The sequence below is a fragment of the Morchella importuna genome (genome assembly GCF_003444635.1).
Source record: "Morchella importuna strain M04M26 chromosome Unknown Morimp01GS025, whole genome shotgun sequence".
Lineage (NCBI taxonomy): Eukaryota > Fungi > Ascomycota > Pezizomycetes > Pezizales > Morchellaceae > Morchella > Morchella importuna.
The window spans coordinates 422,324-439,122 of NW_025763422.1; the positions used below are offsets into that span (position 1 = coordinate 422,324).

Here is a 16,799-nt window from a genome sequence, read left to right on the forward strand (position 1 = left end):
ATGCACTCCCTCCCCATTCCGCTCCCAATCCTGCCATACACCAGCACCCCAGACTTCATCACGCAGCTCCAGACCTGGGACCACCACCTCAAGTCCCGCCCGCCGCCGACCGAGGCCCAGGTCGCCCGCGCGATACGGCAGAGCTTGTATGCGAGCCGCCTGCTGAGCTATAAGGTGCTGGGCTACGAGAACGCGGGGATCGAGGGGTCGAGGTTCGTCGAGGTCTTTTATGGCCCGGGGTGGCCTTGAATTTGAAATGTATGAAAGCCGACCTGGGGGGAGATCTGCTTTTTGTGGTGTGCGCGAGATGATTAGCTGGTATGTATTATGTTGCTGCAGTGGGTGTGTATGGAAGGGAGAGGATGTTAATGGGGGGTGTGATAGGGCTTGGAAATACCTCCGGTAGCTGGATAGCTAGAGAATCGGGCTCGAACAAGCATGTACCGGCATGGGCCTTATGGCCAAGGCTTGACTTCACTGCGATGGACTGGACCGACCGATAGACCGAGTGGTTGACATTGCCATTGTAATATTGGGAAATAGACTCGCACGGCTTACCGGGGTCTGGGGGGTCCGCGGCACAGCAGGGGAGATCCCGGGCGCCGGTGGCAACGGGGGATGGATGATCTGCGGGAGCGTGGTGGATGGTCATATCTGGGCTACATATACCGACCGGGGTTCATGCGTGGGGATTATGTTGATTATGGGGCTTCTAAGGAATGCTTTGTGAGCTTGATGCTGCTGCTACTGCTAACTGCTGGGGGAGGTGGATTGCGTGTTTCGTTTTCTGCGCGATGATTTGATGGAGCCTGACATTTCTCTGGGCTTGACACTCTTTTGGTTTTTTGTTTCTTTTGTTGTTTCTTTTGTCTTGGTTTCTTTTGTCTTGGTTCTTCTGGGTCGGCTTATTTGCATCGGTTCTTATGAGGGGTAATGGTAATGTGGCCATGTTCTGTTTGTGTATAAAATTTTCATATGTCTGCTATACTAGAATTACGGGGGGTCCTGGTGTTTGTCTTTTGGTACACGTAGCTTAATAGACTCTTACGCAAATACTTTGATAGCATCTCTCTAGCTCTGTGTGATATTGCACTGTATTGGAAACGTTTCCATATGGGGGAATATATCCTCCTGGTTGTGATGATTGGTATAGATAGGGATTGTTTTTGGTTTATCCGGGGATGTAGTTTCGAAATTTCGTAGTTTAAATTCCATAGCGGTTTCAGGTTTGCTGTTGAATTCCATTGTTTCATTTTTGGCCATGTCTATTGTGATTACCAACTCTAGACCCCCCGACCCCCAATTACGGCTTACTACCGGCCACAATCTGCGCATGCTGGAGCCATACTCTCAGCCACTATAACCTACATGTACCAAGCACATGCCTTCCATAACCCGCAAACCTACAAATCCACAAACTCATACCCGTCACTTATCGATCGGCATAACCCACCCTTCCATCTCCATCCCTCCCAGGGTCCCTCTCTGGGCACTACTTTAACTTTACACACGCTGACAAAGCACCATCGCGCTGCCTTGCCATATTATATTATCCGGTGCCACCACCATCCGTTCATCTTGTCTGCCTTTTTTTTTGTTGTTGTTGTTGTTTCTGCACTTTGATACGCGCGTCGCTGTCGTCTCTGGCTGCCTGTATAAGCTGCCCAGCTAGATAGATTACCGACGGAGATTCAACCGCGAGTACATGTGCGGCTTTTGCTCGTGCACGCATGTATATAGAGTACACATGTGTGTCGAGCGAGATTGGCCTTGGAGTGGGGTGGGTGGGCGTGGTGTAAGCTCTGTGCTGATGGAGCGGGGTGCCTCACTCTCTGTTGACTGGCTGGAATTGGGTCTTTTCCTACGATGCAAAACTGCCGGATAAGGCGAATGCTTCCTTGGGTACATTGATCTAGGTTTCTTTTCCTTGGTTTGCCCAAGGCAGTGCTGATGGAGATTTTGGTGATGGTGGAGGTGAGGTGAGGGAGGATACGCGTCTTGTGTCTGTCTGTCTGTCTGTCTGTCTGTCTGTCTGTCTGTCTGTCTGTCTGTCTGTCTGTCGTGTCCTATGCGGACATGTGCGCGAGTGAGAGGTTGTGAAGAGTTGCGTTGCTACTATTGTTAGTAGCCATGGACCTGGTTGGTGGATGGTGTTATCTTATCGATCTGATCAATTGCGTGGGTCGGTCGCAGACAGTAGCGGAGGGGAGGATCTTCTCTTCCATCCGCGGACCGCCTCGTATCGTATCGTATTGTATCCCGTATGTACCTGCACTTTCCGTACCTAAGAGAGATTCCGCAATCTCGTGCGTGACGACGACTCGCGGGGGAGTAACTGGCATACGTAATGGGGACACACACACACCCGAGGTGACAGGGGTTGTGGGTTGCACTCCGTCATGGAATCTTGGAACCTCTCGATAATATCAGAGAGATGGCGGTCGGTGCTCGAGTAATTGGTTTCCTAATTCCCTGATTTGAAGTGCATCGCCTACATGTAGTTACTTACTAGACGCACGGTGTAGCTGTGGGTGGCCCTGTAACTGGAGAGCTGGCCACAGACCGGTTCATCAGGCACTTCACCGCCGGTGTGGTGGTGGGGAGGAGAGGAAGATGGACAGACAGACAGACAGACAGACAGACAGACAGACAGAGGGTATATAGATGTGCTGTCTGTCTGTGGTTTGATACCTGATACTTGTTTGCTCGTTCGATCGTTAAATCCTATTGTTCCATCTCACTACAATCCATCCATCCATCCATATCTGTTTGTTCGTTTTAATTAAATCCCATCAAAGAGTATCCTGATCGCAGAGTGAGAAGAAGACACCTCACAGCAATAACAGACAGCTATGCGTTTCTCCGCCATCGTCCCGATCGTCCTGTCGACGGTCGCGCTGGCCCTCACATGTCTCGTGCTGTTCTCTGGCCGCGACAAGGACTTCCTCACAGATGTCTACATCATTAGAGTAAGCTAATTCAACACCTTCCTACCCCCTCAAACTAACACCCCGCAGCTCAACACCACAAACATCGGCGCCAACGCCACAATCCCCACCACCGGCATCGCCAGCGTCGACACCCTCACCTCCCAACTCTCCTCCTCCCTCATCTCCTCCGCCGCCACCGCCCTCGGCCTCGCAAACGCCTACACCTTCCACCCGATCGGCTACTGCGAGGCCGCCAACTCCACGTCAATCACACGCTGCACCTCGCGGCCAATGTTCACTTTCGACCCCGTCACCATCCTCGAGAAGGAGCTCAATGCCACCGGTTTGGGCATCACACTCGATGATATTGGGTTCCCGACGGAGGACGTGAATACCGCCGTAGAGGCGCTCAATATCGCGTATAAGGTCATGTTTGTCACGTACTGTATTGGCGCGGGCGCGGCGGCGATATGTATCATGGCGGGCCTCATCGGCTGTGGTGGTGGTGGCAGGGGCGTGGCGTGCTGTAATTGGATTTTTGCAACCGTGAGTTCCACCCCCCCTCTCCATCATTATTCTCGGAGGTTTTGTTCTAATATGTTTTTGTTGCTAGATTGGCTTCCTCGCGCTCGGCATCGCCTCCGCCGTCGGCACCGCGCTGGCCGTGAAGCTGACGGAGACGGCGAACCGCGAGCTGCGCGACGTGGGCGTGACGGCCGAGTATAGCGTGGAGTATCTGGGGCTCACGTGGGGCGCCGTGGGCGCGATACTGGTGGTGGGGCTGTATTGGTGTGGCGCGTGTATCATGGGCAGGAGCGAGGGGAGGAGGAGCAGGAGTAAGGAGTATGCGGACGAGGGGGCGATGGGCGCGGGGGAGGGGAGGAGGAGGGGTATTGGTAGGGGGTTAGAGGAGACGGGGAAGAGAAAGGGAGGTTGAGAGGGGGGGCGAAGGTAGTGGGGTTGGGGTTGGATTTGGGTGGTGGGTGGGATGTGGGATTGGGAGAGGGTAATGATTGAAATGAGGGCTTTTCGCATTGGGCTGCTGGGTGGGTTGGGGTTGGGTGGAGTTTGGTGTGGCTTTTTTCCTTTAAATTTGTAGTTTTTTTTTCCTTTTCCTTACACACTCTCTATCTCTATCTCTTGGCTGGGTTTTTCTCTTTTTTTTTTTTTTTTAAAGATTTCTTTTTTTTGTCGGATTCGCTCTATACCATCATCTACCACATGCTCATCTGGATCATATCACTGTTATGGCCAATCGATACCAGTTTTATTGCAATTGGGGGTTACGTTTAAAAATTTATATACGACGACGTGTGTTTTTGGAAAATATATCAATATCTGGTTGATCGACATGCTATGCTATTTAACTAATCAATATGTTTTTTTGTTTTGAGTTCTGGCCGGAGTGCGGTGGATATGCGTAGACCCCGGTGGTGGTGGTGGAAAATTTAAAGGGTGCCGGTACCGGTACCGGGCCGGTGTGTGCCGGCAGCGTGCGAGTGATGGTTTGTGATCCGGTGTGCGGTTTGTGGAGCTTGGCACGTGCTCGGTATCGGGGTGTGAGTGCGCTTTGGAGTTTTGGAGTGGGTGGGATCCTTCTTGTGATGGCAGCTACCGCAAAAAATTGGAAATGCCTGCCCGGGCTTGATGATTGGGGGGCAGCTTAGTAAGGGGGCAGGATATTGGACAACAACCCTCTAGTGAGCCTGACAATGATTTTACACTCGGGTGACTAATGATGGGGAGCAGCATAAGTATTCGGAGGGGCAGAATAAGCTGGAGGGCAGCTATTTCTAAATTTTTGCGGTAGCTGTTGTGTGTTGCTATAGAATAGGTTGGTATTTACGTAGAGTATGTACTTGTGGTTTTGATTATTCCCAATCGACTCCTGGGGGTTCGGGTGCGTGTTTTTGTGTTCTCGGCGTAGGGTGTTTTTTGTCCTGTGGGGGGTTATGCGTGAGGCCTGGCGCTGTGGATATTCTTTATGGAATACCATAGCATACCACGCCAGTTCTACGATCTTAGCAAGAGTTTGTGTTCTCGGTCCTGGGTGCTGTGCGCGGTTGGTTCGGCGGGGGCGATGTATAATGTTGGGGACTTCTGGTATGGACTTTTAGTTGTGCTGTTTTGTCACTGGGGGAATCATTTCTGCGTAGGAAGTAGGGTGGTTCCAAGATATGTTACTTTTGGCAGAGATAGCTGGTTGCTCGATCAGGCTGCTTGTAGTTTGTAGTCGAATCTGCCACCGATCTTGACGCTATGTCTGGCCTTTTTTGTTGGGGGGGGGGGGGGGGGGGGAGGGAGCCTTTTGGACACCTCCATAGGCCAGTGAGCATACATAACCAATATCCAAACCCCCACCAATCCAAGACCGAATTTTCAGCCCTCACATCGCCCACATTCCCCTCTCCACCCCTATCTCTCAACCTTCCAGACCACACTCCCCCCACAGACCGCAGCACCGGAATACACACCAAGACTTCTCTCCCACACAAAACCCTACGCCGCGTGCTTAACTCCCCGCAGCCACAGCATGGAAAACTCTGGCCTGATCAAGCCCCTGTACCATACGGCCTGTGATATATTGGCGGACCATGCTAACTGCTCTGGTTGTAATTATAGCAGCGGCGGTAGGATTGATGCCACGATCCGAGCCGCCGCTTGCGACTCGAAGTCGAAGTGAGAGTTTTTCCGGTCGTTCCTGCGGCGCGGTCGTGGGTTTAGCGCTGTAGATGGGTATATAGGGGGGGGGGGGGGCCGCGCGCGGTATTTCCCCAGACAGTATTGCCAATGACAAGCGCCGGAGATGTTACGACGCCGCCTGGACCGTCTGGGATTCGTGGAAATGGCGGGGAAGGCGGGGAGGGGATGTGGGCTAACTACTAGCTCCTCTGGATCCACTACATCACCGTGGGCTTCTGACCGCATGCGACGGCTTGTGACGATGCGGGCGGGTGAAAGGGGGCAGAAGGAGTTGTTATAGACTGGCTGCTTTTGCCCGGCACTCACGCGGTGGGATATGGGCTGTCGATGCCGGTCTCGGTGGTGGGGAGTTGCAGTGTCGAGTGAGTTGTGGATGACGTCGGGTGGTGGCGGTGATGCGGAGGGTATGGATGTAGTGTCGCCGCAGCCGCGCGCTGGGATGGTGCTAGCTGGTTGATTCCGCTGGCTATAAGTGAGGGGCCGGGGATATATTTTCCCAGAGAGGCAGTGGGAGTAGAAGGACTGGGCAGGGGGAGTGTTTGATGAGCGGCGGCAGATGCGTCGGTGTTTCGCGGTGGGACGTTTGGAGTGCGTGACAGACAGAGAGACATCACTTTTGGAAACAGTAGTAATAGCTAGCATTATAGTGGATAATAGTAGAGAACTCTACCGCTTCTGGCACATACATTCCAGCTATCCCGCATTCGACGCAAATAGTAGAATAGTAGCTCACACACACACACACACACAACGGAAATAGCAATACCGTTACAAATCCCTCCACCATACCCGTTTCTCATTGCCCAGGATCACTGATCAACGGGTTGTCCGGGCGAGCAGTGAAGTGGAAGGGTTCGAACATGGATTCCTTCCCTCACACCCGAAACGTGATCGATAGGCACTTTCCTATTTCCGTCATTGAAATTTCGGGCCTCCGTCCGCCTACATACATGTGAGTACAGGACTAAAATAAGGGCCCTACATACAATACTAACATACATTCATGTAACTTGCGGGTATTTCTGGCTTACGGTGCGGGGGAAGAGGGGGGAAAGAGAGGGTGGAAATCGTCAGTCTCCAAGAGGTGCTTCGTAAGTCCCAAGAAGGACTTGCAGGGTGCCTAGCTACAAACACTCTTGGGTGGGTCACTGTGGGTGTGCTGCACACAGGAACCCTAACCCTGCGGTCGGAGAATTATTTCGGGGGAGAGGGGAGGGAAGGGATGTGTAGCTAGCTGTGGAGGCACAGACACGGAAACGGGTTTGTCTTTGAGAGGGGATAGAGTGGTTAAATTAGAGGAAGAGAGGAATGGAGGGGGATAAATTTGGCAATTACTTACATGCAGTGAGTGGGCGCTTCGTTTGGATGGGTTGGGTTGGGCGCACCGTTGAACGGCGCTGCACTGCTGCTGCACGATGCACATAGGACATGAGCTGGGTGCATACATGCATAGACGCGCGAGTTGGAGGTGAGTTCTACTCTCGTGCGGTGCACTGGAGAAAACGCTCAAGCAGAAAAAAAAAACACAGAAATGTGAGTTGACGCTCGCTCTCTCTCTCCCTCTGATCTGGTACATGATGCACCGTGGTAAATAAAGAACTGGTGATCGCATACGCGGCTTACTGGGCGTTTTCTCGTACTGTGGGGAAGGGAAGGTAAGGAAGGGAACAAAAGGATGGAAGGGACTCAACTGCAGCAACTGCACGACTGCACTGCACTGCCCCAATGTCAAGACGCAAACGCAAACAGGTAGGGGGATGAGGCTCGTTTCTGGGCATACGTGTGTTTCACGTTGGCTGGAATAGGGAACAGGGAGTTAGCCCCTGGATCTTGGACCCTTTCCCCAGCTCTTACTCTCTCGAGGGGGAGGGAAGTCACTGTTCCGTCTCGACTGATAATACCTCTCACAAAAGACTCGACTGGAAAGAAAGAAAGAAAAGAGACAGGAATACATACACTCTCTTTAAGTTTCCTGTGCTCCTTTCGTTAAGGCTGTAAGTACACATACCCCACCCCCAAATCTGTCCTCGTAACTTCTTACCTGCAGCAGGTTGTTTCTCGTCAAGTCTGCAGGCCTTACACCACCCCCTCCCCCTACTGCTTCGTCCCATCATCATCAGCATCATCATAGTGAAGGAGGACCACTCTCTATCCTCTTCCCCCCTCCACTACCCCCCCCCCCCCCTCCATCCCCTTTCATCATTATCTCATCTATCCCACCCCACGATCCTATCAAATCAGATCTGCCTGCCTGCCCAAAGTGCAGTGGTCGGCTTTACTCTCATTACATAGCACCTGACATTGATTTGCTTTTTTGCCCTATTCTAGGTTTACCTACCTGCTCTCTCTCTCTCACTCAGCCTGGTGCACCACCTTCGTTAAGTTCCAACAACAACCTGCAGGGTGTCTATCCAAGTTCTTCTCTGGTCGAAGATCGCATCAGCACGTCTGCGCCCACTCGCTCTCTCACTCACTCACTCTCAGTCACTCTTTCACTCTCTTTCTTACTTTCTTACTTTCCTACTTTCTTTCCTTCCTTTCGTTCCTACTCACCCAGAAGCAGCAGCAGTAGCTCATCAAGAACGCCTCTGCCTGTCTCTCCCGTCGCCAGATTCAATATAACGAAGCCACACCCACTCCACCCACCACCCCCCACCCACACTCGCTAGAATTCGCGACAAGAATTCGCAATCATGAAGTTCTCTTCGCTCACACGAGCACTCGCTTCTACAGCACTGCTAACGGCCTCCCTGTTCTCGAGCTCTGCTGTGGCCATCGATGTTGACCCGACCAACCAAGGTGTGTTGTGTGTTGCTGTTGCTGTTGCTTTGCGTTGAGCGGCGGCGGCTACACGCCCCTATTTGTACCCGCCGAGTGTGGTGTAGAGTGACGCTGACATGGATGGCCCCCACGCAGACTCTCTGTTCGCCGCTACACAAGAGGTCGCCCTGAAGCTCCGCGCACTGTACCCCGACAACGAGACCTGGTTCGTGGCCGGTGAGTTTGGGCTCATCCAGACGGCCGATGGAAAGAACAATCAGGGATACTACTGGTGGGAGGCTGGTGCCGCAATGGGGGTATGAGAGCTCCCTGCTGCTGTTGCTGTTTGCGCCATGTCGCTAATTTAGTTTTTTCGTTCTCTGCTCTAGGCTTGGGTCGAGTATTGGCACTACACGGGCGACGACCAGTTCAACGATATCGTGACGACGGCACTACTCAACCAGGTCGGCGAGGACGACAACTACGAGCCCTCCGCGCAGACACTCTCCCTCGGTAACGACGATCAGGCCTTTTGGGCGCTTGCAGTGCTGTCGGCGGCCGAGCGCGTGTTCCCGAACCCGCCGTCGGACAAGCCGCAATGGCTCACGCTGGCCATGGCCGTGTTCAACAGGCAGGCGTCACGCTGGGACGAGCTCAACTGCGGCGGTGGGCTGCGGTGGCAGGTGGTTTCCACGAACGCTGGGTACGACTACAAGAACGCCATCTCCAACGGGCTGTTTTTCCAGATGGGCGCACGGCTGGCGAGGTATACGGGGAATGCGACGTATGCGGAGTGGGCGGAGAAGGTGTATGATTGGTCAAAGACGACGGGAATCATCTCGAGCGAGTACAAGGTCTATGATGGGTCGCATATCCCGACGGACACGAATGGCGATGGAATGGAGCCCGACTGCCCGGTCACTGAGGTCTATCAGTGGTCGTACAATGCCGGTGTCTACCTCGCTGGTGCCGCCTTCATGTACAACTATGTAATTTCCCCTCATTTCCCCGTGTTTCTTTTTGGTTTTTATAGCTAACATAAATCTAGACCGACGGTGACGCAAAATGGGAAAACGAAACCAACAACCTCATGCAGGCCATCCAATCGCCCTTCTTCACCTCCGACTACATCATGCGCGAGTCCGCCTGCGACCCCGCCCCCAGCGATAAGGCCGCCACATGCAACACCGACCAGCGCTCCTTCAAGGCCTACCTCTCCCGCTTCCTGGCCTACACCTACCAGATGGCGCCCTTCACCCAGTCCTGGATCCTGCCGCGCCTGCAAGCCAGCGCCGTCGCCGCCGCCGCAACATGCAACGGCGGCTCAGACGGAAAGGTGTGCGGCCTCGCGTGGGTCAAGAAGACATACGACAGCTCACCGTACGGCATTGCTGTCGGCGGCCTCGGCGAGCATCTCTCGGTCATGGAGATCCTACAGGCAAACTTCATCACGACGGCGGTCCCGCCGGTGACGAACACCACGGGGGGGACGAGTGTGGGTGATCCGGCGGCGGGTACGGGGACGGGGTCGCTGGAGAGTAAGCTGCAGACGGACCCGTCGACGACGGGGGATAAGGCGGGCGCGGGCATATTGACGGCGATTGTGCTGGGACTGTTGTTGAGCTTGACGTATTGGCTGCTGAGGGGATAGAACTAGACAGACGGTGGTTGTACTTATAGTGGTGTTTCTGTCTTTTTTTTTTTTTTTTTTTTTTTTTTGGTTTCGTGCGCTTTTTATTATATATTAGTGGGTCCGGAATTGGGATTTTTTTCTTTTTGTTTCTTTTTGGGAGACCGTGGATCCTATGATGTGGAGTGCTGGGGGAAAGGGGGAGGGAGGTGTTTTGTTTTTTTCACAGCCCTTTTTTTTTGTGTGGTGTGCGTTTATTATGTTCTTTCAGGACGGGTTGGTTCCTTTGTTGCTAATACCCCCTAGGGGCACCTACCTGCCTTGCTCTATTTTTTGAAAAAAAGAATCCTCCTCCTCCTCCTCCTCTGCTGTATGTGCCATATCCAACTCTTGGCACATATTTTCTATGCTGTAGAAAACTATCTTCTGTATCGTATCCGTATCATTTTTTTTTTGTATCTTCTTGTTGCGTTTATGTTCTTTGTTCTTGTTAATGTTTACTTTACTTTTTATTTTTATTTTTACTACTTTCTGGTCCTTGAGCGAACCCATTTTTTGGTTGTGTGTTTGTTGTGTGTTGTGTGTTGTAGATAGAAAAATCTGAATATAGCGCTAGATCTATAGTTAATTGGTAGCACATATACTATACGTGATCATGGTGAAGGTGGGGGTGAATGGTGGACGTTTAAGAGTCGGTTGGTAGTGGGCGGGTGAGGGTCGCGAGTGAGTGAGTGCGAGTGACTGAGCGGGCGAGTGTCATTGACAAAACGAGGGTTGGAGGGCGGAGTGGTGCCAAGAGGGGTACACGTAACCTATGACCCTGCCAAGACCTTGGATCGGAGGGACGAGTGATGGACTGTGCGGTGGTTGGGGCGTGTAGGCGGTGCGGAGGTGGGAGATTGGAATGGGAGGGTGGGAAAGGGGGGTATAGAGAGAGGTGGGAGATGCGGGCGGGAAGAGAGGGGAGCCCCATAGGGGAGAGAGAGAGAGAGAGAGAGGAGTTCAGATAGGATCTAGCTAAGCGTTGTCTAGCTGTACACCCAAGTCAGAACTAATATATCGTCATGCAACCTGTAGTACATGTAGTTACTCATTCCCCAAAATCCACGCGATCGGTACGTATGGGGTAGCAATACATTTGCATAGTTCGTGGTTTAGTCGTTTATGTACGTAGTAGGTATCTACAATACATAAGCTGTAAGGCTGCATGCGAGTATGAATTAAACAAAAAAAAAAAAAAAAAAAGTACATACATAGACAGCCGGCCAGACCGACGCATGTCTCGCGGATCAAAAATCAACATTGTTCTCCTCCCAGCTAGCTAGATAGTTCGAGACACTCGGCGCACTGCATAGTGGAAACTTTGGTTCTTAATTCTGGGATCTATATCTAAGTGATCGAAAAACCTTAGCACACGGGCTGAGGTTATAGCATCGAGTTCGACAGTAGATATCGAAATTTGAAGATTTGAGGAAAACCTCTCCCCACCTCAGCTTCCTCGATCTTCTACTAACTAGTGGCAGATATGTGCTGCCCCCGTCCGCTTGCCGTCATACGGACGCACCGCTGCCGAGCGGGGAAAGACCTTGTCCGTCAACTTCTTTATGTGGACGGCATTCGGTATATATATATGTGCTAGATCTGTTTTGTGGGTATATATCGTTGAGCGGTTTTTTCTCCTAGTGGTCGGTCGGATCGGAATTAAGGGCGTCGGCTCACCGGAAAACCTAGCATGCCAACCTTTATATAGGACTGCTGCTGCCTCGATTTCTGTAACTGTAATAAGCGGCAGTCGAGTCCTCTTCTTGTATGAGCCAGGCAGAGCGGTGGTGCGGCTGGGTTGGGAGGTGGTTAACAAATAATTGGTTACTAATCGGTTGTTGTTACTATTTCGTCTGCATTGGGAAGTACTCTAGTGCTTAGTAGACGGTCATGAGCTATCACCCGCTAGTGTCACGCGTCGGAATGAGACACTTCTGCTCCGTAATGTCAGTAGACTCGGCCCCAGCGAGATGGCCGCCGATAGGAGATGATATGCGGCAGCAGGAGAAGCACAAGCATTAATTGTACTTAATAGGGCGTGGCTATTAATTGCATACGCGGCACGGCCGACCACGGCCCACCGATCGTGCTACCTACGCGTACCGCGGTGCTCATCATTGACCACGCAAATGAAGATACATGTATGTACATATATGCTGCCGTAGATGACCCCGCTCCGGCAGTATTCACTCACTCACACTACCTCCTCCACTCCCGCTGTTCTCATCCTGCTGGGTAACTGGTGGGTGTATGCGGTAGCCTAGTGATTAGGCCTAAGGGTGGTGTGCTTTTGGTACAGGGATGGAGTGTGATATCGTCTCGTACCATCCCTATGGGCAGTAAGCTGCTGACAGTGTGCTTATTTTGCGGACGTTCAAACCGTCGGGTTGGAGGAACATATAGGCATGTTCAGCCGGTAAGGCGTTTGAGACTCCATAGCAGTGCTTGGATATTCGCTGGGGGCTTACAGAGCGAGAGGTTCCATCGAGACCTGGCCGTAGACTTAGATGGAGGTGGTAAAAGAAAGAGGCTAAATAAGTCAGGTATAACCCTAACCCTGACCCACTCTACATTTGGAGATGGATTTACATACTTGTGGGGTTTCTTGAAAAAACAGAATGCCGTCGTTGCGATTAATATGATATTTTTTTTTTGCTATGTGCTATCTATTTAGTCAGTATCGGGCAGTTTGTCAAACCGTCTCCACTTCAAACATTTCTCGGGTCCTTGTGAACCATTCTTATTTTACGTTGCTTATTTCTCGCCGGTAAACACCATAACAAAATACAGCATTCCCAATTAAAAGAAAAATGCCCAACGTCCTTCCAGGCTAGAAACGGCCATAAAATTGTCTCATTAGTGCTATATCATTTGTCTCCAAGGACCAGAGCTACTCTTACAACTGCTTACAAGATCGGCAGCCATATGACTCGCTGATCCCCGATGCCTTGGTAATGTCTCGGATGTCTGCAGCCAATGGTGTATTTAGTGGGTCCGAGAGGGTTTATATCATTCGCACAGAGCTTTGTATTGCTTATTGGAAGCAGAGTATTATTCTTGCCTGGCCAGAGTAAAGATGTGTGCGGACGGAGGCGGGCGGGAAGAGCTGCGTTAGTGGGTCTGTCTTCTTCTAAAGATAGGTAAATAGCATGGTATAATAAATTGTTAGTGGTATACGGTGAAATATAAAGCATGCTGCTGGTTGTAGTATCTAGATAGCCAGATAGTAGAGAGACAAGATACCTAGTTACCACTACCGCTACTCCACACTCTCCTCACAGCTACTCCATACCCCACCTTACAATGGCCACAGTCCCGCCCTACCAGCAGATATCGCAGCAAAAGCTGAAAGAGCGCGATGCCCAAATACCAACTGAATACCTGCTCACCTCCGGGCAGCTCTCGCAGCTAAACTCCCAACACAACATCACGCACCTGCCTCGCTCCGAGGAGTTCTTCACCCCCGCTGAGATCACAATAATAAACTCCTCCGCGCCAACCATCGTTGCAAAGACCAGCGCCGGCGAGTGGAGTGTGCAGGAGGTGACAGAGGCGTTTATTAAAGCTGCAATGATTGCGCACCAGGCGGTATACCGCCCTTCTTTACCAGTAAGCTGGGGCGTGTTTCTGTAGTAGAGCTGACAGTAGCGGCGATAGACAAACTGTCTCACAGAAATCCCTATCCCTGAAGCTCGCGCGCTCGCAAAAAGCCTTGACACTACCCCAACTGCTCCACGAGGCCCCCTCTATGGTCTCCCCATCTCTCTCAAGGACTGCTTCAACATCTACCCTTCCGTCTACTCCACCTCTCTGGGCCTCACTGCGTGGTCCGCCGCACAGTCCCCCGCACCCCCCGAGTCCATACTCGTCACGCTCCTCCGCGACCTCGGCGCAATCCCAGGCCACGTCAAGACCAACGTGCCTACCGGTATGATGATGATTGAGGGCCAGAACCGCCTCTGGGGGCAGACTCTTAGCCCATTCAGCAAGGTTCTCTCCCCCGGGGGATCGTCAACAGGCGAGGGTGTGCTCGGTGCGCTGCGCGGCGCCCCGATCGGCGTCGGAACAGACCTCGGCGGGAGCATCAGGGTCCCGGCGAGTTGGGGGGGACTATATTCGCTGAAGCCGTCGTCTGGGAGGTTCCCGGTGATGGGGGCGAGGGGTGGCTTGAGTGGGCAACGGGCAATCAGTATGGTGAATGGGCCAATAGCAGCGGAGCTGGAGAGCGTGAGGATGTATTGTAAGGCTGTGGTGGGCGCGGAGCCGTGGAGGTATGATCCGGGATGTGTGCCGATTCCATGGCGGGAGGGGCAGATGCCGGTGGGGAGGAAGTTGAGGATTGGGGTGTTGAGGAATGATGGGGTTGTGAGATGCCAGCCGCCGGTGGAGAGGGCGGTGGATATTGTTAGGAAGGCGCTGGAAGACTCGGGGGAGGTGGAGGTTGTGGACTGGTGAGTGTAGTGTTTTAATCTGATATTAGTATCGTCCAGTATTGGAAAACTCACACCTCTATAGGGAACCATTCAAACACGCCGAAATCACCACCCTTGTGGGAAGAATCATAACCGCTGATGGCGGCCACAATGTCCCCGGCCTAATCAACGCGACCCAGGAGCCCTGGTACGACTCAATGCTTCCCTACAAGGCCGTGTCTACCTCCCCCGATACCGACATCTCTACCAGCGCCATGTGGGAGCTGCAGCACCTCCAGAGCACCCTACAAAAGGAGCACCTCGACCACTGGCGCGCCAGTGGAGTCGACGCCGTGATTGCACCTGTGGCACCGTGGGCGGCTGTCCGCAGAGGGGCGAGTGCAAAGATGCCGTACATGGGGTACACTTTCGTGTGGAACTTCCATGATTATGTGGCGGCGACGCTGCCGGTCACGTTGGCGGATAGGAGCGTTGATCTCAGGGAAGAGGGATATGTGCCACTTAATGAGATAGATAGGGCCGTGTGGGAGGATTATGAGCCTGATGTGTATCATGGGGGGCCGGCGGGGGTGCAGGTTATAGGTGGGAGGTTGGAAGAGGAGAAGTGTTTGGAGGTGGTGGAGTTTGTGGATTCGTTGTTGAGAGGTAAAGCGTATGTGTTGGCATTTTGTTAGAGATATATATCTACGTCTGTACAAGCTTTAATTGGAACAGAAATCGAAATCAAAGTACGAACTGAATTAAGCACTCAGCGTTAGTGATAGTCCGGGGTTACGGCAGGAGAACCATCCGGAGATTATTTATGTAGTCCTGTAGAAGGAAGCTTGGAATCCTGGTATATGGCCGTCACTAGTTGAGATAATCTCGAATGAAATTTTGCCTAACAGCGGGTCAACCCTCAAGCACAAGTTCTTCCATTTCTTTTTGTTTTGATTTACATCCATTTACCAACTAGTTATAGGTTTCGTGATATGCGTATCATTTGATGTAGTGGGTATTAGCGCTGAGAGGAAAGGGAGAGAGGAGCAAAGAGGGAGGTTGATAGACCTATATTCAATACCTACATAAGTAAGTGGCCAGGCTGCTTCGTACGCAAGTCAGGGTATATATGCATGTAGTACACTAGTTACACATCACCCCTATATAGCCGGATTAAGAAAATACATGTATATACCAACTATCACCGTAGCCCTGCCGCTCTGGTGTCGCCTAGAGGGGCCGGGGTCGGTAGTTCGAACGGTCCACCTCCTAGAAATACTGTACTGTGACTGGATGGAAAGGAGCAGAGCGGGATTCCTCTTTTTTTGTTGCTCTTAACCTTGGAACGGGATTATCTTTTTCTTTCCTCATTTTTTTCTCTTTTTTCTCTTTTTCTCGGGTTTGCTAGTTTCTGTTTGGGGGTAAAAGAATATTGGAGCTGTGGTCTGTGTGGTGGGGGCTGTGTTATGTGGGATATATGGTAGGGGTGGGGGTTGTGTGTACCAATGGTGGGTATAACAACTAGCACTAGTGGCTGAACTCGTGGCTGCGAGTTGTGGTTTTTCAATGCATACGTGTGTGGATGCCTGTTGATCTTTTCGATTTATCTCCTTGATCAAGTTGATTTATCTCTCCCCGTACGTTCCTAAGACCTCTCCCCCGCTGGCGAAGTTAAGTAACGATTACCCCATATTCCGCTGAGGGTACTAACCTACACATGAGTTAATAGAACGATTTAATGACACCTCTCTATACCCCCCGTGAATAATAGCTTTGATATTCCGTGATGATAGCTGTAGATATTTCTATATATCCCCAGATTCACGTACTTTACAAAGTTTTAATATTCGGTGCCGTTATATCAGGTATACCCTTGGGGGGTGGCCGTGGATGGGCTGGCCATGCATGGTTGCTATCATGCAGGGTCATCGAAAAAGGTACATTATGTATTTAAAGACATAGTGTGTGGCAGAACTTTCGAATACTTACAACCTTATTTGAGCCTCAGGCACACACTCACCTGCATATACTTACATGTATGCAGATGTCAGTGTCAACGCTGGGCTGGATTCAAAGCTTCTCCCTTCATCTTTTCTTCGATCCATCTTCACCACCTTCATCAAGTTTCAACACTCGCCCATCTACCGTCACCAGTCAGTCCATGCTTCATCGCTTGTCGTCTTTGTCACCACGCGCGCACGGTTTAATGGGGAAGGCGGATTGATACAGTAAATGGGTGAGGTGCTAGGTAGACGATGAGTGCTCTCTCCGTACCGTGCTTTGGATCGATTGGATGGCTGAAATACGCCCTTTATTTATGGA

The 16,799-nt window shown here is 51.7% G+C and overlaps 4 protein-coding genes across 4 annotated transcripts; all 4 read left to right on the plus strand.

Moving 5' to 3' along the window:
• LAJ45_07727 (uncharacterized protein) lies at positions 1-406 on the plus strand (the record flags this gene model as incomplete). Its single annotated transcript, XM_046117282.1, has 3 exons — positions 1-212; positions 316-318; positions 385-406. The coding sequence occupies 3 exons, from the start codon at positions 1-3 to the stop codon at positions 404-406; spliced, it is 237 nt and encodes a 78-aa protein (XP_045969578.1).
• Positions 407-2,852: 2,446 nt separating this feature from the next.
• LAJ45_07728 (uncharacterized protein) lies at positions 2,853-3,867 on the plus strand (the record flags this gene model as incomplete). Its single annotated transcript, XM_046117283.1, has 3 exons — positions 2,853-2,969; positions 3,018-3,476; positions 3,544-3,867. The coding sequence occupies 3 exons, from the start codon at positions 2,853-2,855 to the stop codon at positions 3,865-3,867; spliced, it is 900 nt and encodes a 299-aa protein (XP_045969579.1).
• Positions 3,868-8,326: 4,459 nt separating this feature from the next.
• On the plus strand, positions 8,327-10,044 carry LAJ45_07729 (uncharacterized protein; the record flags this gene model as incomplete). The annotated part of the gene is made up of 4 exons (XM_046117284.1): positions 8,327-8,432; positions 8,550-8,710; positions 8,783-9,382; positions 9,442-10,044. The coding sequence occupies 4 exons, from the start codon at positions 8,327-8,329 to the stop codon at positions 10,042-10,044; spliced, it is 1,470 nt and encodes a 489-aa protein (XP_045969580.1).
• A 3,324-nt stretch (positions 10,045-13,368) lies between these two features.
• On the plus strand, positions 13,369-15,172 carry LAJ45_07730 (uncharacterized protein; the record flags this gene model as incomplete). The annotated part of the gene is made up of 3 exons (XM_046117285.1): positions 13,369-13,653; positions 13,723-14,516; positions 14,581-15,172. 3 exons carry the CDS (start codon positions 13,369-13,371, stop codon positions 15,170-15,172), a joined length of 1,671 nt encoding a protein of 556 aa, XP_045969581.1.
• Positions 15,173-16,799: the final 1,627 nt, after the last annotated feature.